A 24,494-nucleotide genomic window follows, 5' to 3' on the forward strand; every position below is an offset into this window, starting at 1 on the left:
TCAAGTTTTTATGGACTCATTATGTATCTCCTGTCCAGACTGAGAGGCGCAGGCTGGGTGGGCTATAGCTTTGATGGGTGCATATGGCAGACGACCTATTTTCGCATGACACGGGTCTTTACAAATCTCATTGAGGATAGTAGATGGCACGTTTTAGCGCAATGCTTTTTTATATAAAATTGAATCCAAATAGCAAATAAAGCAAACTGGCAAATAAGGGTAGGCTATTCAGGCGTTTAGCAACGATTTCCAGACGTGCAAACATTTTTGGTTAGATAATTAAACGATTTTCCTCTTATTGTGACACTTTACTATTTCGGTAGTGTTTGTTTTCTCCAATTGAAAAGGTCATTTAAGGTGAAAAGCTGGGTAAAACAGCTATGCCGTAAAAGCGCATTAGTGTTCTATACCGATGTTAAGGTCGGAGACTGGTTGACACCGTGCGAACTGCTATGGTAACAAGTAATGCATGAACAACAAAGTACGGATCAACAGCGTTTTCTTTATGATTACCTTATTCTTGAGTAAAAAGTATTGTTCGAAGATTAATTTTTATTTACTTTCATCAGTTATCTTATTGTATATTATGAATTTGTATATGGCGTCCACAACAGCAAAAGTTTTGTAAAGGGAATTTCCATCATGAAATTATATTCTTAGTGTGATAGGTATTCAACATTCCAACAATATTCATTTAATATGATGGTGATTGGAAATTTATACTATATTAAATGGTTCTCGTTATTACATTTTTATAATATCTTCTATGCTTCCAGAACGTGAAAAGAAACATGGTGTTATTTTGTCTAAATTATCTCTATAACATAAATAAGATGACAAAACGTGCACAAACATCTCTACATTTGCGTTAAGACACTCTCTTTATAAATTTGAATGGGTTGCGTTCATTTAAAACTTGCTATTTAAAAAGCTTTAACCTAATTTTGAAAAATGAGTTGCGTCTAAGATTATGCAATAGCGAACAACTTCAGTACCTTCAGTGCTTTTATTTACACAGCCCATATCCTGGTTTACTAGAAAAAAAGACTGTGCAACGAATGTTTTCCACTCATAGATTTGTACAGGCTGCTAAAACCCACAAACCACATCTAGCACATTATGCACATACATTGAAGAGTTTGATCAGTCCCATCAACTGCCCCGATGGCCTTTGTATAGCTAAGTCTGGTCAAATGTGCAGCATAAACGTCAGTGATATATGAAATACATTTTTATTATGAACAGAACACAACAGAACAATTATGTATTTACTTACGCATAATACACGTCATAGAGATTCATATTATTAGACATTCATGCAGCCGAGACATAATTAATAATTAAGAAATTTATTAGGTATGCGTTGCAGTAATGAGTGTTCATATAAACATTAAAGTGAGTATTTAAACCATTGTATGTACGGAAATCAGTGGTAACAGGCAAAAACAAAGTACATTTCTATCATAATAAACTACTAGTATACATGTTTACAGAAATCAGTGGTAACAGGCAAAAACATTCATTTCATACTTGGCAGTGGAAACATTAAATAGTAAACGTTGAGTTAATTAAAAATGCAATTATCTCTTTTATTATGAATATGAATATCATGAATACGGGAACAAACCGTTTTGCGAGTTCTTCTTACAATATGTATAATAAAGTGGCTGTATACTAGACATAATGATGTTTTCTTATACATTTAAGTTTCTTAACGCTCATTCAATTATTAAATGGTAACGCAATTTCTAGTGATGCATATGCTTCCAACTTGATTTCCACAATCCAAAACGCCAAGCAAGAAAAAAGCCCGCAATGCTTAGAAAATATACACCACATTCAATTGTGACAACTGAGAAAACAATAGATTCCTTTTCCTCGTAATCACTGTATGCCTTTGTCTTTGGTGAGTTTCACATAAAACAGCGCGAATGAAAGAAACTTAATAATGTAATGTACAGAGAAAGGAAATATGTGTATTATTTGTATGATTTTGCTTGTTGTTGTTTTAATCGTGGATATAAAACAATTTATTATATACATGTTTAATGCTTATAACAAAATACAGGTTGTATCAATCGTTGAAATAAATCCCGTATTATGCTACTCGCTTTTTTCCGATTCGGTATTACCATATTGCCGGACTACTTTCTTCGACCCATTTAATGACGTCACATTACACGCACCGGAAATAGGAAACCTCTATTTTATATTACGAAATATATTGCAGAGGCGTATCCAGAAAATGTTCTGAGGGGGGGCTGAACCGGGGAGGGTGTCCCCTCCTGTCGTTGATTTTTTTTTTAATGGCACCTTGAAATGACGCAATTTCATGCTATCTTATCAGCATTTTGCATGATAAAAGTGCATGTAAAACAAACAAGAACTTTAATTCAGACATCAAGTGTGACAGACAAACAGACACACAGGGGTAAATCAAATGTCTCTCACACCACTAAAGTGGTGTGAATCATAATCTTTATCCAGAAATGTTTACAGTGTTAGATGGGTGGACCTCTTAATTAACCATGTTGTCGAATGGGGGAGGGTGCGGGAGGGGTGTCCCCTCCTGTCGTCGATTTTTTTTTAAATGCCACCTTGCAATGACGCAATTTTATGCATTCTAATCAGCATTTTGCATGATAAAAGTGCATGTAAAACAAACAAGAACTTTAGTTCAGACATCAAGTGTGACAGACAAACAGACACACAGGGGAAAATCAAATGTCTCTCACACCACTAAAGTGGTGGGAGACATAATCTTTATCCAGAAATTGTTAACAGTGTTAGATGGGGGGACCTCCTAATTAACCATGTTGGATATCATACTAAGTCACCCTCTTGTATGGGTAGATATTTATCAAACTTGGTTGTAATCATATTATGTATTATCTTGTTGAGTCTTGTGGTTCAAAAACTGTCAAATAAGGCAAAGTCATTGATTAACCTTTTTTACAAATTATAAAAATAAAATTTTAACAACACTCTTTATTTCAAGTTCTATCAATGCGGATGGTCGAATGATGATAGAGCGGTAGACTTTTGCTCCATGGCTCCAGGGGTCAGTGGTTCGAGTCCCATTGAGGTTTATTTTTTTTAAGTCTTTAATTGTATTCTTTTTTTTTATTGGAGATTTTTAGACCCAATATTTACATTTATCAATAAAACGCATTTAATGACAAACTTTAATACATGCCAAAATCTGTGAAAAGGCCCCTTTAAATTCATGAAAGAAACTTACCGAAAAATTAATGAGCCATTTGTAAACATTTACCTAGAGCTAATCAAATAGAGTAGCTTATCACTTACAGTCAGTGAAGCGTGCAGTTTAGCTGGCGAAGGTTAGATCGTCTGTATACATGCCTGGGGGCTGATCACACAAATTGACAGCTGTTTTTTGGCTTAATTAGGGGCATATGACATGAAATACACAAGTGGATTAAAACTATAAGGGGCTCATTTAAAAAAACAAAAATCGTATCTTCCCAGCCAGCTGGGGGGGGGGCTTTAGCCCCCTAGCCCCCCACCTAAATACGCCTCTGTATTACGTAGTGCATCGGGTGACGTCATTTCTGTGACGAAACACAATAGTTTTATTTAAACTCTCTGGAATTTAAGGACATGTCGGACGTGGTGTTTTTAAACAATAAACTATTTGTTTAAAACATCGAACGAATGCAAAACGTATTTCGGAGTGTGTGTTAATCATGCATAAATGTAAATTTCGATAGGTATACAATAAAATAGCGTGGTTTAAACTAAGTTTCGATAAAGACATGGAAGGATAGAAGTGGAACTTGGAAGTGCATATCGTTTCAACGTTTTTGTTATAAACATTGGATTAAAGTTGTCAACTTAATTGTTATAAAAATTGGATTAACAATGTCATTAAGGTAAGCGTGTCGGAAAACTGTGTTTTCCAGGTTCAAAAGTTTACACGTTAATTTACATAAAATGTATTCATACGCGTCTTAAATAAACTATGGCGTTCCGTTTTAGTCATTGCTTTGTCAGTTTTGTTAAAGCAAAAAAATACAATTGTTAACTGTTTTCGTTAGTGGTTGTATATAATAAAAGGAATATTACGCTAGTCAATTGTTCCAAGAGTTTGTGTCAGTCTCGTGGCTTGTGCTATTTCGCATCACACTCGAGACTCCGCCTCTCTTGTGATACGTCATCACACAAGCCACTCGACTGATACAAACTCTTGGAACAATTGACTAGCGTAATATTCCGTATTTATCTGGTTGATACATTAATTTTGCTGTATATAACATAGATGTCCTTTTGGCAAGGTAACTACAATTGAAGTATAACACTAATAAATCATTTGAATGTTTTTCAGCAAAATAAAAACACCAAACACCAAGGAAGTCGTCAATGATAAACAGATCCGAATACGCACATACTTTAAAGTCGCAACATATTTAAGGAATAGAACTGTTAGTAATATATTTACGATATACTTGCGAAACAACACGCATGCTCGGCAATCAAAACATACCTTTTTGAATATAAGTGTACATTTATTAAACTGCTTAACTGTGCTTTTATTTGCATATAACATAATTTAACAATATCGAGTTATATTCCATTTACCATACCGCTGCATTGATGTCTGCCTGAAAAGACGTTGCATGATATATGTTTTTTATATCAGTTCAACAGGAAGTTCTTAGTCGATGACAAAAGGTAGGTAATATTACTCGGAATCAACTATAAAGTAATCATTTTTAGTAAAATCGAATCAGATTCACCAAAACAAACAATTTGATACCAAGATGTAATATATTTTTAACACAAAATGCAACACAAACAGCAAAAAAACATGTTTTACAAATATTAAAAGCATTATCGGTTTAAACCGGTTTTAGAGCGCTCAACCTCACCCTCTGCAAGCCTCGCCGTTATATTATTCTAAGCATTGCCTGATATATATTACAAAAAGATAAAGCAGTAACCTGTTATTCTATATATTATGTGCCTCTTTCACATTCAAGTGTTTTCATGCAGACGTACTACACTATTGAAGTGGACACAAACATTCAACAATTGCATTTTTTAAAATAAATATATATGTTCAAGATCCGCATGAATAGAAATAAAACAGCACAGAAATTAGAACATAGTTTGTAACGCTCCACGAACGTAAACAGAGCGACTTGTTGCGATATTATGAAAGTCATGATGCGGGGAGATCATTTTGAGAAGTAAGTTATGAACTAAATTGGAATTAGTTCCCTTCCATTGGTAATGTCAATTTTTTGTAGAAGCATCTTACAATTACAAACTTCTCGTGCGTTGTTGATAATTGGAGATGATACTATAGATACTTTAAGATACTATATATCATATAAATTCCTAATATATGATATGTGTCAATACATCTATGTTATGCTTTTAATTGTTGATTCATATTTTGATAATAATCTATTAATAACTGCATGGTATAATATAATATGCTATTGATAGAATTTGATAACAATCACAGTGTGTAGAAAATATCGATAGTTAACCCGATTAAAAAAAACTTGTTGTACAGAAAAGATTTAATTATGTGCTTAACAGCAAAAACATTCAATATCAATCAAGAGCCGTGAAATAAGTTTCTATTTATTATTTAGAAATCAGACCACGAAACGTGACCAGACGTAAAAGCTAACAGGGTAGCTTTAGACCAGACAGAGCGAATGTCGCTTGTCGCATTTTAACCGTTCTATCATAAGTCACATCTTCTTCCTCGGCTTTTGATCTGCTTATTAAATACATTTCCTTGATTTGATCGATGTGAATTCATCGATTATTTATAAGCAATTAACATAAACTCGAGAAAAAAACACACTCAATTTTCTTTTAAATGACATCGCATTTAACGAGTACTTCTGGGTCAAAAGGCGAACGCCTTTAAAGCCCGATGTGTATACGGTTCGCTTATAAATATACATTTTATATAGGTTCAATTGATGATTTCTCATTTAGAAAATAGGTACAAGAATTTCATGATATTTTACGGCAGTGCTATTCCACTCAATATTTATATAATCTGGAAAAATCAATTTCCATTGAAATTTCGTCACTTTGTTAACATCTCCCGTTGCAATATAACAACCTTTTATGACCAGGAGTACATACATGCAGACTGCAATTAAGTTCTGGATAGTCTGGTTATTTCTCCTTATATGCAACCTCTTTTGAAATGATGCTTTTATTATTAAACTCTAAATATTCACACACCGATCGTATATAGTTGTTAAATATACATGATTTCGTAAATTGTCTACCAGTCTGTGGGTATACATGAATACAATCAATGTTAAAAACCCACAACTATCGCGGTTATCTACACTTTGATAACTTAACCATAACTTAACCAAAACAGGTGCACTTAAAATTGTACTAGGCCAAGGACAATGTTTCAATAAGCAAACAGTGAGCTGTCTGTATCAACAACTTATGGTGTAGTGTTTCCGCTAACTGAATTGCGCAGTTTGCCGGGTTTGAAAAGGAAGTCCGGGATTGAAATCGGCGATCCTATTCATTTGCGACTACATAAATGAATGCGTTCAACAACGTGGAAAAATGTTTTGAATAGCAGCTATTTATATTTCAAAAACCTTTTCAGTAAATGAGTTGGTTCAACAGCCAATAGAGATTTAAATATCTCTTCTGTCTTCAGCACGTTATGCATTCAGTGCCATTAGGTGCGGTTTGTGTATATATTTAGTTAACCCATTTATGCCTAGCGTCTAGAAAAAAAGGCCTTAGCAAACAGCGTAGACCCAGATGAGACGCCGCTTAATGCGGCGTCTCATCAGGGTTTGCACTGTTTGCTTAAAGGGATTTCTGTAACAAATATTCTAAATATAGAAATAAATATACTAGACATTCCTAAATTTGGAAATAAATATATCCAATTTAGATGGATGGGAGAGTCCACTAGGCATAAATGGGTTAATCGTAAGGTTCATGTTTTAGGTGGCTCTTCATGGAAGGCCGGTGATACACCTGTCAGACTAAGATATCGCCGAGTACGAAATAAGGAAAAAGTACGAAATGGCATGTTTGCTTACATTTATTTCGCCACCAAAAAAACGCCTTTAATCTTAAAGAATGATCATGTATCATATTACTGCAAGCAGGTTCGATAAACCATCGTCATTAACACATGATTCGTAAAATAACTTCATTTTCGTTGAACCCGCAAATGGTTAAGCTGCCATTAAAGCAAGAGGCTTACACGTTCTTAATATTGTGGCTTACGAGTCGTTAATCGTACTTGTTTACGTATTGTAATTAGTTTTTTCGAGTATTCACTGACACAGCCTTATTGAAATATATCTAGGCCAAAAAAACAGTACGTAAAGCAGGTGGAATTAAGTTCTCATCTGATATGCAATATATTAAATAGATCACATACTTTTGTGGTTTGTATGCCAGTGTAATTGTATAGCTGATCAATATATAAGAGCGGGCTTCCGGGATATGATCAAGCGAGCGCTGTGTTATAATGCTTATTCATTCAATATTTTAGTTGCCATTTTACACATGAATCTTTATTCATGTCACCTGCCTGAGTTCTTTGGCCTGATTTAACAAGATTTGAGCGCGCATCTCCTATCACCTGCAAAGCAAACACAATGGTTGACGATACCGAAGTGATTGCTCAATCACACTTTGTCATGGCAGCTGATAATATTCATATGAGTGCGCTTTGAACAGTACATACTGTTTGCATTTCTGCTGAAATCGGGTGTAAGTACTGTGTGTTATCTTAAATGTATAGATAAATCGAATCTTCAGAAACATTATCAGAATGTTACTCTTGTCCTGGTCTCTGTACATAATTTTACTGGGATTGGTGATTGTCTGTGTAAGCGGTACGGTTAGCCAACTCGATAGAGCACTCGCCTTCATAGCGGGAGGTCCCGGAATCGAGAGTCGGACTTCCTGCACACTTTTGCAACATCCGGCGATGTTATTTAAGAAAAAATTATTGATGACCCTTACAATAGCCGAGACTATGTTCAATACTGCATTTAATATACAATCATGAATAGAGCTGTGGTCCCCTACTTGGAACGGTCAACGCAAAAACTTTAGGATGTAAACCGGTTGAAGGGATCCCAAACCTGACACTTAGTCCGGAACTTATCCAGAACCATACAATTTGAAAGAATAGTTTTTTAATAATTAAAAAGCAAGGTTATAATAACTCGATTTAATTATCATTTAATTGCGCAATGGGTACGATACACAATAACAACAGCATTAACACTTTTTGAGGCGTGGTTACATTGATTAATTACTAGCAGAAGGACATTTTACTTTCTGATAACAATAAAAACTCCCACATTTTCTTCTTCTGACCATTCGTGGACAACGGTTTCTTATTCCGCATAAGGAATTTCATCAACAACTGGGAATATACACAACAACACTAACATTTTAGGAAAGCTAAAATACTTCATTTAACACAACTACATAATAAACAAATTTAAGCGTTTAAAAAAAACAAAAAAAAAAACAAAAAATATTTAGAAAGTAGGTATGTTACCATATGAAGTGCAAATTAAGCATATACACTATTTACAAAACCCAAACACATGACAATTTAGATGAAGTAAACAAGTCTTTTTACAGTTTGTGACATTTGTACAAGAATCATATCATCTCTGAGAGTGGCATCGAAACATAATAAAAAAAGTAAAATATATGCCATGAAAACACATTATCACATTATATCAGTATACACATTTCTTATCTGTGATAAGTTGCCGATTAATAATGATCATTCCATAAAAACATTTTCAAATATCATGAATAAAAGTCATTTTACCTTGAACCATGACCGTAACATTTGACCGATTGCGTTGGGTATTATACACAATTAATTTATTTGTAACTGGATATAATACTTTGAGGTAATAAATCTTTTATAAGATCTAAACAAGAAACTAGCTTTCATCAACGTTCACGACCTGAAGTTTTTACCTTGACATTTACCTACAATGCATCGGCAATGTTTGCGACTCAGGGTACGTTCATGTGGAATAATTGTCTGTAGTTATAACGTAATTCATCTATTAAGCATTTAAAAATATTAAAGATAAAACACCTTTTAGAATTGACATTTACGAGGGCATAATAGCTCGATGTAGGTCGATGTGAATTCACAAGTAACTACAGGTATATCAAAATCCATCCATAAACGTGGAAACCAGACATGCAAGACCTTCGACATTTAATTGTTGAGTGACTGGTACTGGGCACATAGACTTGTCATGGGAATGACAGTCTCAGATACATCAAGATCCACCTAAGTTGTAAAACAGTAACCTTATTGGAGACATGAAGCGCAAACGATTTCGGACGATTGAGCATCCATTTTACCCCCAATAGAGCTACCCACCCACTGACGGACGGACAAAGCGACTACGATATACGTTGTTTTGGGGTTTTACAAAATAATGCCAAGTTAGTATTTTAAACAAACACAATATTTACACGTTTAATGAAAATTAATGTTTGCATAAATATACAATTACTTTACTCCATTACATTTTATGTTCATTAAGTATCGAATCAATTATGCATTATGCACGAACCGCATACGTATATATAAGATGGACGGTATCCTTCAACATGTAAATACGATTAAATCTGGATAGCATAAAACACACACAAGCAAACGGTTATTTAAAGCATTGGCTAATGTATTATATTAACAATTATGCTATCACACTACAATAGACGTAGATTGCTAAGTTGATCATAAGATCAGCCATACATGTAACAACGAATCTTTTCTCTTCCTGATGTGAAGGTTAATATTATTCATACTGTAAGCTTCATACCATTATCACATTATACTTCAGTAACTTAATATCGGAGAGGTTAATTTACATGCGGAAGTGTCTACTTTACAATCGCCTGCATAAATCATGTCTTAAGTGTGGGTCATAACGCAACGATAAATACAGTTTTCAAATCTAAAAATAGTTAAGTTTCAAACAGGAAGTTTTGAACAAATGTGTTTGCCGATTGAGCGCATCTGAATGCTCGCACGCAGATTAAATGTACTTCATCATGCACATGTCTTAATATTAATATTGCAATTGATAGGAGATATAAACCTATGAAAATTGATTGATTTAAAGATGACTTATCACGTATAGGTCAACGATGCTTTACTAATTAAACAAAAACAAATATGAATTAAAAAAATATAAATGCATATTTGAACGATTTGAATAAAATTTTACTTTATAGTAGGAATCATTTAATTAGAGACTGTGTATAAAAAATATCACATCAATTATTGTTAATAAATAGCATTGCATAGACTATTTGAAAAACAACTTTTAACATATAATACGAAGAGTAACACTGCAAACCAACAACAGCAATTTAATATAGAAACACAAAGTTTGAATAACCAAGGAATAATTCAGATTCATTCAAATAATGATAAAGTGAGACAACCGATTCCAAGCTGACATTAACTATCACTTCTATAAAAAACGAATACAACTTAATACAATTTATGGAATTTTAGTAAAATATTTGCGAGCATGAGACACTATTTTATAAGTTTTTCATAAACGATCGTTGCATTTATCATTTAATTTCCTCATTACATTTATACTATGCTTATAAACATAACTATTAAAAAAAGCATGTATTTATATTTAAGTTCAGATCCTTTCAAAAGTTATGGCTATTATGTTTTGTTGATAATTTATATCAAGGTGCCAAACTTTGGCCGAGTGTTGTTCTACCCGTAATTCTTGTATTCTCCTCTTCATAATGGAATAAACTCTCAGTATCGAAACAATTTCACTTTAATACGAACATTATTCGCTGTAAAGCAATGTTTATAGTTTTTATACATACACTATTTGCACTATTTCATGATTATCATAGATTATATCACCCGTTCGGGCTTAACTCACGAATGTCAAGAAAGGTTTTGTGTATAAGGGGCAGGTTGTTATAAATTTAATTTTTTGCTCTGATTCCGTCCTCTGTATTTTCGTATGTATTGCAGCCATCCGCATAGTGCTTTGCGAATTCGTGACAAAACCGATACTGCTCCTTGAATAAGAAAACAGGGAAAGAGTGTGGACAATATTATACATGAACACGAATCCTCAAAGTATTCCGTTAACGTCAGAAAGCAGTGTACATTTCCCTCAATATATACTCGTTTAATTTAAGCAGTGAAACAGAAATGTACCTCATTAGGAATAATTCGTTTACATCGACGCTTGGCCATCCTAACGCTTTCAGCCACGGCCACTTCCCCGTCCCGTTTAATCCTCTCTACAATACACCACAAAACAGCGAACAGACCACTGCGGGTGTATCCGTCACTGAAAGAGGATTTGAAATCAAACTTGGGTCAAGCAAGTATAACTATTTGGAAATTTTTTATTGAATAAAAAAGTAATTCTCTGAAATAATTTTTGTTTCTGTTTAATACACTCACTATTACTGTAGCCATGAAATTGTGTCATGTACTGAACACTTTTTAACGGTCGTAATAAGTGTTCCGATTTGACGTCTAATTTGACGACGAATAAAAAACATGAATATGTGTAAAAACACATCACTTACCGACACTGGACAACCATTGGACAATCAGTCGTAAGGTCTTGGGCACCAATCAACAAATGCATTATATCTGATATCTTGCACACTTTGGTCTTCTTTTGCCACGACGAGAAGAGGAGAAATCGAACATCAAAACTTTCGTGCTGAAAACGATAACCAACATGTTAACATACTTTAATTACAACGTAATAGTAGTGCAAAACGTGCTATATTTATATTGCAGCATAGTTTAAGGCATTTTGTGGTAAATTGTTTAGGTAAACTTATGAATTAATATAAATAACGTTGTTTATGTTTAAGACAAAATGAGATATTTATGTAAATAGCCTACTACCTCTGCGTAATATTGATATTTTACAACTAGCTCCTCGTAATGACTTTGTGTGCTTTTTGAAACCAGTTTCCCACTAAATGGTCCGGTTACAGTATTTTTGCCTTGATCGGGAATATAGGCATCCATCTGAAATAATGTATTTAACAAATATACTCAGTCCTAATATGTTTATTTGCAGTAAAAATTCACAGTGTGTAACATGATATGAAACCATAGTAAACCTTTTCATTAAGTACAACGACTGTTTTAAGTTTATAGTCGTGCAGTAACCACAGGAAATCCAGGTCTGTGCACCCGTCTGTTGCTCCAGGTGTTAAGATCAGTTTGTTCCGTTCTCGGAAAGTCTGTAATAGCCAATAGCAATATGTAAAATATGTTGACAAATTTATTCATGTAACATATGCATGCACTATCATTACAAAGGCAATGTTTGCTTTTGTTTACAAATAAAAAATGATTATTGGTAATATTCGATGTTATATACTGGGACAACTTACATTTATATAGACTGCGTTGATGTAGTTGCTATCTCCTGTAGCGGAATGCAGCAGCATTGGTCTAAATCGATCTTCTGAAAATTGAACCAGATCCCTTGCTTTAGATTTTGGCTGATATGTTTATTGTTGCATATTGCGCGTCATGTTGACTACGTTGTGCAAATATACGCATACTATATATACTTTATATATAACCGGCCTTTGCTTAGTCAAACGGAACACCAAATACGCAAATCAAACTATAGTTTGTCTTCTTACCAGCAGCAAGTGTGTCGTTAGTGGCTTGTGTTGCGTTGAATTCTTCTGCCTCGCGTATTCGCTAGGATAAATTAGAAAACAAGAAGTATTCAACAATGCACTGTTCAAAAGAATGCCTACTATTTACACGCAACAAAATATATACAAATTTTGTTTTATGTTTAATTTCTTCACATTATCTCAATTTCTTTGAGTTTGGTTTACCTTGAATTCGTTGCCGATACCACTATGCATCACGAGGTATGTCGTCAGATATTCTTTGTTCTGGACAACATTTTCGATCGGATCTAATACTTCACACAGAACGTCATGTAAGAACAGATACTGGTTCTGTTTCAAAAGAGTATTACATTGATACTATATTTTTCAACAATGCTCATAAGCCATAGAATCGTTCTGCGTCACAAAAATGGTACACTTAATTATCAACAATAAGGGTAGTTGATAATACATCGAAGACAGCCTGAAATTGTATCACATGAACTAATTACTTGCCTTTGTCTGCACCATGTTGATACGTTGTTCCCTCAGTGCTTTAACAGCTTCATACACGTTTATTTCGCGCACCGCGATCCCTTGATCGTACAGATAATCAAGCGCAATAAAGGTACCGGTTCGCCCAACGCCAGCGCTATGAAATTACACGTGTAACCATTATTCAATAGCTTCACGATTGAAATGATAAAACTATTCTTAAATATGACGCTAAACTCAGACCATCATGCAAAGGAAACTCCAATTACCTGCAGTGTACAAGCAAAGGGCTCGTCACAGTGTCGGCAAAAGAGCGCACTTTGCGCCAGAATTGTGACAACGATATAGCTGTGTCTGGAACATCTTTGTCGGGCCATGCAGTGAAGTGACACTGATAAACCGTGTGCACCTTCTTGGACCGTTCCTTAAATTAAAAATAACTCATCGTTTGTAAACAAAACAAAATGTCACAATAAACATTAAATAGAAGTTTAAAGAATAAGCTATATAACATAATGGAGGTGTAAATAATATGCAAACATATTACATGTGAACATTGAAGTTTTCGTATTACGAAGTCGGCGTAGTCCTCTTGTTCAATCAATGATATATTAAAATGTCCATGCTTGCAAGGGTCGCGCGTATCATCAGGCCAGTACTGGTAGCACTTCCGCTAAAACATAACATCATTATATGGACGAAATTTATATTAGGTTTTGTTAAATTGGTCGGTAATTATATGGTCACACTTACATTTGAACACGTTAGTTATAGTAAATAAGTCGTCTAATGTGAACAACCTGTTTAAGCTCATTGAATTTAATCAAAGATACGTTTTGTCTTTATTATATTTTTCATATTTAAGTACAACTTACACTAGTTTGTTATTCAAGTGTGAGATTGTTTTAATTTCTATTTTAAATAGGTGGAAAAGACCCGCACACATACATACCTTTTTCTCTTCAATTGTTTTTGTCACCATTGCCACAGCTTTTATATTTTCTGCCATAATCATGCGCCAAATATCTGGTATCGTGCGTTCTAATGGTCCTGGAAAAGATTGTCAACTTACAAATGTATGGAGAATATTGTCATGGAATAACAGTAAAATCGTTGAACATCAAGATTAGTCTTTAAGATTATGTGAAACGCTGTCGAAAATCACATATCCTAAATGTATATTTTTAAAATTGAATATCTTAACAAAAGCATTAATGTCTGACTCAATAAACAATGTTTGTATTACCTTGCGCTGCGATGTATTTCTTTCTTTTGCCATAACCCTGGAAGTAATAATGAAGGTCATGATTGCTTATGTGTTATAAGTAACAATTTCAACAGCAATATCACACATATGCTATTAATATATGACATCAATAAAACTTGGTTGAACATATAAGATATTACATCAATAAAACTGGCGTTGATAAAATCGGATCCTTCACCGTCAATAGCAGGCAGAACAACCCTATTTTTGTCATCTGCAAACATAAAAAGAGACAAAGCCATATTAAAGTTTCTTTTCATTTGTTCTTTTTAAATCCCGCCATAAATTTAGTATTAAAAAGGCTATATAGATAATTCATAAAAAAATCGTTATTTAAAATATTTAACAGTGGATATGAATTGTTACAACAATAGTGTAGGATAGGGAAGTCGCCGACAAACAATATAAACTTACAAGGATACATATTTCTGTACCGATTCTTTGGCACATTGCCCTCGATACGAGCAGCGGACGTTTCGTATTTAAGTCCCGTGTCCAGAGACTAAAATCGTATGATTGAAAAGAAACAAACACTCGTAAAGTACAGCGTTTGCTTCGCGCAAAAGTTATGTTAAACAAATAAATGACACGGAAAGACAAAGAGTGTATGATTATATAATACTTATTATTTTACTTGAAAAGATATAAATATGTAAGCCATTTATCTCATAGTTTGAAACCACGAGAATATATGCGCAGGTTGTTTATTTTTCATTGCATTGTTTAGAAATCGGACTATATAGACGACACAACTCATAGCTATGTTCATACCAAATGTGAAAGTGGTGTTAAGTTAATTACACTTACGTAGAAATTTCTGAATATATCTGTCGGGTCTTCTTTACTTTGCAAAGTAAAGACTCGAAGCTCCTGGATTTGTATAGACCGAATCTTCAACGTGAAATCAACGGCATTGCCATACAATGGTTCATGTACAATTACAAAGGACGGGGTCCTTTGTAGTCCGTCTAGTCCGTCCCCCAATTGAGGCGATGATTTGTTATTGTCATGCTGTTTGGTTGAATCATTTATAGTACCAGCCGTTGCTTCTTTCCTGACTTCCTCTTCACTTGCAGACCCAAACACTAAGTACATACAATAAACAATTAGCTTAAGAAGAACATTTCTAATTTTCAAAAATGCGTAGTTTTGAAAATGACAAACAACAGTAAATTAAAGGCGTGTTTGTTAAGACAATACAAACAATTGACTATTTCAATCCAGTTATGCGTTACACGGACTAGTATTCGTAAGCCAGTATACTTACAGGTGTTTACATACACTGTATCTTGCGTTTTCTTAGACTTGGAGCTAAAGCAAACGGGTAGAATAATTTAACTATAAAGGATTTCACAAAAATATTTTTTTTTCTCAATGCAAACACCATTAAGATTAAAATCCATCAGTGCATAGACGAAATGAATAAATAAATAGTACGTGTGCTTGATACTCACGTCCTTTGCGGATGTCCTTTCTTTGTTTCTGTAAAGTGTAAAACTATACTTTAATAATAAAAAAGTATAAAACAAGTTTAAATTAAAATTGTGTATTCTGACATAGCTTACGGTCGATTACTTATATGAAGACACGATGAAATACATAGTGTTTTTTTAGAAATAATGTTCAAAAGTAACGAAAACGAAAAGCATCTTACCATTGTTTCTACGTTTCCTTATAACAACAACAACAACAACAATGATGATAATTACTGCCGCAATCCCACCTCCAGCTCCACCTCCAATAGCCGCCACAGGTGAATATCTTCCATCATCTTATTGCATATGAAAAAGAAAAACAGAACTTGTGTAGTGTGTTGAAATTGTAATATGCACAACGGAGTAATTTGTAATTATAACATGCATGCTGGTCCATGAACATCATAACTATTCTATACCGATCTATCGTAATCACCTGTCAGATGTCATTTTACAAATTACTAGTACACATGAACAGCCACAAGAGAGAAAATATTATAGTTATCTGTTTGAACACTATTTGAAATAACTTTGTTATTATTTTGTTGAATTAGGAGTCCGATACTGGCCTTACATTTATTTAAATTTTATGAACTGTGTATTTTAGTAAGTATTCCGTACAGAGTTGTTATTATTTAATTATATCCAAAAGTAGTGAAGTATGAAATTACTATGAGTGCAGAACTTGTTGTCACATACGGCCAAGTACACATATTGCTATTAAGGGTTATGTTCAGACATTAAGTATTTTGTTCCTAGACGTTAGCAAGCACCCGACAGCGAAATAGCAATTTTAAAAAATAGAACGATGCAGAACGGGTTTTGATGTGAGCATTTTCAGATACAAGCAATTTAAAATAATTATTTAAACATAATCACGTATTATGTGTTATACAAAACAGACTGCGTGAACATAGTGAGACATAGATTACAAAAATCACATTTTCAAAATAAAAACACGATGCTGCTGATGGTTTTTTGTTGTAGCAACTACTCCATTTTATAAAAACAATTATTTACAATTTTTACCTCACCGTTCGTGTCAAGATAATAGTCATGTTTATTAAGTAGTATAAGCGTGAAAGACAATACAAATATATATATATATATATATATATATATATATATATATATATATATATATATATATATATACATATATATGTTTGTGTGTGTGTGTGTAACATTTAAAGTGCATTAAATTGATATTGGAAGTTACCTTTATAGAGCATTGAATAATACTATATTACGATTTAGATTAAAGGATAGTAGATATTTAATGATCTATATTTATCATTAGGATGTGCAAATAGAACATCTTAAGCGAGTTGGTGATAATCTAAGTAATTGGCCACGTGAGCTCACTAATAAGTGCATTAGAAAAAGCCCGTGTCTGAGTACCGGAAAGGTTGAACAAACAACGTGCTTTCATAGGGCGACACGTAATCAGATTTTAATTCCCCGAAGTTATTATGAGTGCAGCAGGACCTATTTTTACACACGCATATGTGGGTGCTAAACAAGAACATTAGTGTTGTCATCCTTGTAAACGATTCAAGGTTTTCTTTTCCATAGTTGTATTATCTCATATTAGTTAATTTTTATGCTTATTATTCTCACTGTGTATTGCACGATGTGAATGCATGCCGCCCAGATGATTAAAATCTGTAAAAATTATAGTATGTAATATAATAACAGTTTACACACAAAACATTATCACATGCATAAAACTAATACATACCTGAACTAGCAGACTTTGTAATCACACTAAGTACAGAAGTCTCATCCGATTTTCCAATTGTATTGCATGCATACACTTTTATGTCATACTTGGTGCCCGCAACTAATTTACCAATGCTAAATCGATTAAGTGTTGAAGACACATTTATGTAAGTCCAGGTTACATCGGCTGACTTTTTGTAACCGATTACGAACAATTGTTCTTCTCCACCATCAAATCCAGGTATCCATCGAACTGCGATAGAACTTTCAGTCACCATGGCGTCGATGACATGAAGTTGTTGTGGCATAGATGGCTGTTCTATAAAATGCACGGCAATTATTCTGCTAATGTTTCATGCATAATTTCATTGTTACTCTGCTCAGTAAGAGGGATACAATTAATGTTAATAACTATTGTGTTAAAATAAGTTTTCAAATAAATAGTATTGCTTGATATTCAATTAAATATATTAGAGTATCATAGTATCAATATATTGTTAGCATTCCACAAAGCAAAGCAACAGTTAACTAATGACCATACCATTCGCTCGAATGACAAATGTTTGCTCTGTAGATCCGAAGCTATTGTTCACACGGACAGAATAGTTTGTAAAATCACCAATTTGAAGTTGCGATATGGAAAGGTTTGTCTGCAGACTGTCATTTGATATAAGAATTCTAAACCTGCTGTTATTGTGCAGTGTATCCCATTCACCATCTACCTGCTTACGCCAAACATATGCTGAAGTGTCATTTGGAGGAGGATAGGCCACGATAGTGAAAGTTAAAATAGCTGATGAATTTCTTCTTCTATATACTGTAGCAATCGATGGAGAAAATGGTGAAGATCTTGGTGAACCTGTGTGTGTGTGTGTAAATAACAATTAAGAAGCATCCAATTTCTATAGTATTTGATGTCTATAAACATAATTGACAAATCACATAAATAAACTCCACTTACAAGTTATTTTGATCTCTAGTTCGCGAATCTGTTGAACTGCATTATGGATGTTCTTTCCTTTACATTGATAGACTCCCATATCATATTCACATCGCGCATTGGACAAATGAGCGGATATTGTGTTGTTGTGGGCATCCATTAATAAGCGCTCATCACCTTTCGTAATATTTACAAGTTCTAGTTTTGCTAAAGGATCGCTGTCAACATCACAGAGTAGCGTCACAGACTGACTTTCGTTTATGGTTATACTTGATGAGAAATTTGACCCGTCGGCATAAAATCTTCTTATGTTAGCAGGATCTAAAATATACACAAACATATATAATTAATAAATGTGCGTAATTGTGTACCTCGCCCCTTATGACAATGGCGTCATATGCGTGCTTTCTTTATGATACTTTTATGTAGTAAACCTTTCTTGTTTACTCACATTGCACATCCACGTAAAATGTTGTTTCTGTGTATGCCTCCTGGGTGGCACAACCCGTAGGGTCCATAGTGCTGTTAACTCTACATTTGTAGTACCCTTCGTTTGAGAGCTTCACACTCGACAGCGAAAGATTTTGTTGAGAGCCGATTGTTGAAGTATTTCCGTGGAACCACGTGAATCTCGTCTCTGGTGGGTTTCCAGGCGTGAAGGGACAAGTTACAGATAACGTTGTGTTCAATAAAACCGTATAATTGCCAACGAACATAGCATATGCTGGTGCTGAAAAAAAAAACGAGATTGATTAATATCGTGTAACAGTTGTCGTTAAGCAAAAAATGCATGTTAACTTCCATGCGATATTTTTAGAAAACTGCATATCAACATAAAACTTTAAACAAAATAACTTTCTACCTAAGACGTCTAGATAAAAACTGGACTGATTTGTTCCATTTATAATCCCATCGAATGTTGTGTGCATTTCATTATTGGCTATGCATGTGTAGTTGCCACTGTGGTGTCTACTGACGTTGTCGATAAAGAAGCCATCATCAATTCCACTATTGACCGGTGTCCATAAGAACTTTGAACCCGGTTCACTCTTCGACGTGCATCTACCCGAGACGGAATGGCCACGAATCACCTTAAGATGTTTTGTTTCGGAATACGTTTCACACGTTTGGAAAGTACATTTTGGCGCCTCAGGTGCAACTATGTATACAAGATAGAAGAAACAATAACTTGGACTTCGGCAGTTACAAAAGCGAAAGGTCACCTTGACATGCACATTTATTGCCATGCTATTCTCAGACATATACGAACGATATATATATAACATATTGTTTTCAGAAAATTGAAGTGTATCTAATTGTTCGAACGATCGCATATGATTTGCAAATATTTAAACGAATAGATTCATGGCAAAACTAGAAAAATTGAAAGGAAGCAGATGGACATAACCCTAAAGCATACATTTCTGTCTGACATTACAAATATAAACCTTATCATGCAAGCAATATTCAGCATTGTTTTGAGAATCCACTTCCACTGATAATATATGCATATAGGAAAAAGCTACTTACACAATACATTGACGGAAACATTCGAAGAACTTGAAGTGTCCCTAGCTTCTACTGCAGCAGGGTCGAGTGTATTTGTTGCAATACACCCAATGATAGTGTTGTCGACAAAACTGATGTTCCATTTAGTTCCGTTTGCAACTATAATACCACTTAATATCCAAGAATAACGCGATGCCGGATTAGAAAAAGCATTGCATCCGAAACTGATCTCTCGACCTTTAATAACGCTTATAGTTGGAATGTTTATGTGTTGATTGGCTTGCCCACGGTGATGGATAGAAAGATTGGTCACTGGATCTATAATGTTTAAACATTATTTTTGGAAATTTTGAAAGTATCATGCTTATATTCGTTCCCATCAACCTGATATATCCAGGTAGAGACTATTAGCTTTCGTACCATTTAATACAGACTTTACATTTATTACACAAAACATACTCACATAAAATTTCAAATGTGTAGGAGTCAGTGATATTTCCGTAAACAACATCCCGTGCGAGAGTTGCATTCATTTCATTTACTACTTCAAGTGTGTATCGAAAATTATTGCTTGGCTGCATACGTTGAATTGAAAGCTGTGACCCATTCTGCTTTACATCATATGGCAGCGTCCATGCATACCGTGACGGAGGAGGATTGCTTTTGCTGGTACACGTCATTGTAAAGGGTTCATTGAAGACAGCCCGTATACTGTTTGATAGTATCGGAAAAGTTTTGATTTGACAGGACGGAGCAGACGGCGGATCTATTGTAAAAAAGTCGTTCTGAATGCAAGCCAACATCTCCCATGCATTGTTCAATAAAAATTGCATAACAATCTTTGGTTGTTAGCCAAGGCAATATGCAGCAAGACCTTTCTTATAATTTATGTAGAATCGTATTTTGATTTGATCAAAATGAAATAATGATTAATTTCGGGTATGTTGCTTAAGAAACAAAGCAAAACAACACAGTTTGGCTATGGCAAACTCTATATTAAAGTAACATGCAGTTTTAGTGATTATAATATACGATCATATGTCACCTTATCGGAAAAAATAAAGAGGGACAACATTTTTTGATAAAGATTTTAATTAGTTTTAAAAGATTTCTTAACTAGATGATAAATGGATTAGTTAAATGAATTAAATGACGATGTGATCAGTAAACTATACTGTAATGAATCAGTTTCTTATTACCGTAGGAGGTACTTTTTGTCTTAAATACTTACATAAAATATTCACATTTAACGCTGTTGTATTTTCAGCTGGTATCCTGGATCCATTCGTTGGATCCAGCGAACTGTTGGCTCTGCATACGATTTGTTCTTGCTCGTTACTTGTTGCAAATTTTATTGTTATGAACGAGCTGCTAATTAGAGAGCCGTTAAATGTAGCCCACGAAATGCTCGGCGCCGGGTTGCCAGACGAGGCACATTCTAGCGTCATGGTACTGTTTTGAATTACAGATATATTTGATGGTACAAATGCCGTATTGTACATTATTGTCGGCTTAGTTGGAATGCCTAGAATCATAAAAACATACAAACATCGTGTAATTGTTTAAGATGTTGATAGGCTTAGTTGGAAAGCCTAATATAATAAATACATACACTAATTATGTATATGTTTGAGATGCTTATAATTCAAATGAACGGTACCAATTTAACCTAAATACAATCCTCGTTTATAAAGAATATAGGATATAAGAATATAGGAAAGCTGAATGGTATTCTTTACACGTACATGATCCATTTATGATTTTTAATTCGACTATTGTTTGATTATCACATTATAAGAGCAAATCTATCAGTACGTGTATTAAAACTTTGTGTAAACTATGTATTATTTGGATACCATGACGGAGTTTCGCGTTCATTGACAGAGGCGGTAGAAAGCGTATCATTTAATTATAGCATTGAATTGTACGAAAATGAGGTGAATTTAAGTGCAGCAATACATTAATTTAACACATAATTTATTTGCAAAATTTAAAAAACATACTCAGCACATTGATTTTCAGAGTCCTGTTAGACATGATTTGCCCAAATCCGTTTGAGACATTACAATATATCCTTGCATCATGATAGTTAAGGGTAGGCGTTAATGTCAGACTGCTTGTCGTCACATCTTCCGATGTTAAACTGCTGCTATTACCAGTAAGATCCCCATCATCACTGTAGTCAGAATGAGTTTTGTTATCCAAGTACCACGTGATACTGGGTGCTGGGCGTCCGACTGATGATACACAGCGTATGTAGCTTATCACCACGTTGGGTAAGATGGATATTTCTGGTACGTCTGGGGTCAGTGTTGCATATACAACGGGAACTAAAAACCACATTGCAAAAAAACAACAAAACAAACCATTTTCAGTTCGTAAAAAAAAGAAAATAAATAAAATATATTCAATACAACATGGATTTACATTTCAAACTAGCGTCACCATATTTAAGAGTACGCCGTTTTTATGTACATCGTAGTCGCTACATGAAATACGTTAATTACTAGCTTCATCCTCAATTGTTTGTTCATAACATTGGCTATTTAATTTTTTGTATTCTTAATTAAACAAAACCTATGAATTTGGATTTAATAAAGATTAAACTACATAAATAAGATTGTGTTTACCTGTAATATTTAGTGTTATTACATCACTGAATATTGCGTCTGTATTCATAGCAACCGAACATTTCCATATGTCCCCATGATTAGTTGTGTTCAAGGGTCTCAATGTACACGTAAATGTCGTTCCGCTGCATACACAGGTCGAAAATACATCTGGTATGGTGGAAGGTACAAAGACACAGGTGTTGTTGTTAGACATTGCAAGGATAGAAGTTACTTTAGTATTCCCTGCTGGTTGAAGCCACCATCTTACAACTGTTATATTCGGATAAATGCAGTTTAATTGTAAGGCTTCGTTGACCTTCACCGATGTTGCGTTGGATGTCAAGATTGGAGCCTGGGTGCCTCGCAAATTAAAACATTTATGTCTAAACACGTGCATTATCAAATATTCACATGCACTTTCGATACATTATAAATATGTATGCTTACCTGTATAGGCGATCACACCTTTAATATTAATCGATTAAGTATGGATTTAATCTTTTAAATAATGTTCAAACTCATTTTCACACAGTGTTTATGATATTTACTCGTCATTATTAACCATCATAGTATTAAAACCGTTAAAGTTGTCAGTTAGATTATACAAATATTCGCATCTAACCTAACATTAAAAGTATAATTTATCATGCGTTTGAATTAATAATACTACGTAATGTTTACATGTTAAATGCAAGACATTGTTTCACTTCTGTTTATGTTGACTTGTTTATGTTTTCAGGTTCTTACCTACATTCTGTATATTTGACACAATGGTCAAAATTAAAATTCCACATTTTAGCCACATTTTACTAAACACGAAATGAAAAACGTCACAACACTCAAAGCTATACACGTAAACTGTTAACTCTATACTAGTAAAAAGATTCCATTGGCTAACCGTCTGACAAAATGTAAATAATAAATGATTATTTGCAGTCCGAGACAATCATGAAAATAAACTTTTCTTCTATAGATGATTTTGAATGCTTAATTATTTTAATGAAAAGTTGTGCTACTTAAAGCAACAAAGTTTGAACAAATTATTTTACAACCATCTCTATAACATGCTAATCATGTTTGGGGTTCAAAATATAAAAAAACAATTTGGCATTTAAATAAAGATAAAACTAGGAAATATTATGATAACCATAACACTTAATGACCATGATAACAATATTTCTCTATGATATTAGTCAAATGCATATTTTATTTCTATCTGAAATTTATACATACGAAGACTGTAAATTGCAAACTTAAAGCATACTTGTTATAATTGTTCTTGTTTAATAACTTATGTGTGATTTATTTAAGATATAAGTAGTGAATACTAACTCAGTTGTTAAAACTGCAATTATTAACATTCCACTTTATGATGGTACTGCTCACATTGACCGTAGATGGACACATATTAAAAGTTAAACGGCATTTAGTGAAATGATCAGGTTTTGATTTTACGAAAAATTTAAGCTCAACCTGATCTCATTTAATAATGTTGATGCTGATTGTTTAGAGTTGGGCATAGCAAAACATGTTTCTTCCCTGCCTGTTTACTGTGATTCAATAGAAATTGTTTTTTTTGGTTATATTTGGGTATATATGCTGAATGGAACGTTTTCATTTTCCTATTTTGTGTTAGACTGCACATAATCAGTTATAGAGTACGTTTAAATAAGGTTAATATGCACATGCATACATCTTCATACATTTCGTCTGAGTGAGGTTTTCACTTAACAACGCCCAAGACATGTACTAGGGTTAGTTACAGTCAAGATAAATAATTGTAACACATTTAA

The 24,494-nt window shown here is 33.9% G+C and overlaps 1 protein-coding gene across 1 annotated transcript; it reads right to left on the reverse strand.

The window, feature by feature from the left end:
- LOC127835801 (hemicentin-1-like) lies at positions 1-23,546 on the reverse strand. Its single transcript, XM_052362237.1, has 28 exons — positions 23,449-23,546; positions 22,720-23,061; positions 22,093-22,419; positions 21,321-21,614; positions 20,553-20,855; positions 20,111-20,407; positions 19,443-19,739; positions 19,032-19,310; positions 18,602-18,901; positions 18,182-18,499; positions 17,660-17,959; positions 16,098-16,214; positions 15,898-15,925; positions 15,711-15,754; positions 15,251-15,528; positions 14,858-14,945; positions 14,584-14,657; positions 14,423-14,459; positions 14,129-14,226; positions 13,724-13,849; positions 13,446-13,600; positions 13,198-13,333; positions 12,907-13,032; positions 12,169-12,291; positions 11,617-11,756; positions 11,237-11,372; positions 7,567-7,621; positions 1-95 (listed from the first exon to the last, which is right to left on the reverse strand). Exons 1-28 carry the CDS (start codon positions 23,504-23,506, stop codon positions 1-3), a joined length of 4,971 nt encoding a protein of 1,656 aa, XP_052218197.1. The 5' UTR covers positions 23,507-23,546.
- Between the last annotated feature and the right edge of the window lie 948 nt (positions 23,547-24,494).

This window comes from Dreissena polymorpha, chromosome 6, assembly GCF_020536995.1.
Source record: "Dreissena polymorpha isolate Duluth1 chromosome 6, UMN_Dpol_1.0, whole genome shotgun sequence".
NCBI classification, from domain to species: domain Eukaryota; kingdom Metazoa; phylum Mollusca; class Bivalvia; order Myida; family Dreissenidae; genus Dreissena; species Dreissena polymorpha.

What these genes read in the sequence shown, in the direction of transcription:
- LOC127835801 (XM_052362237.1), bottom strand. Translation starts at nt 23,506, where the DNA reads ATGTGGCTAAAATGTGGAATTTTAATTTTGACCATTGTGTCAAATATA. An exon ending in AATAACACTAAATATTACAG is followed by an intron (nt 22,420 to 22,719) that starts GTAAACACAATC and finishes TGTGGTTTTTAG; the next exon opens with TTCCCGTTGTATATGCAACA. An exon ending in AAACAATTGAAGAGAAAAAG is followed by an intron (nt 13,850 to 14,128) that starts GTATGTATGTGT and finishes GTTATGTTTTAG; the next exon opens with CGGAAGTGCTACCAGTACTG.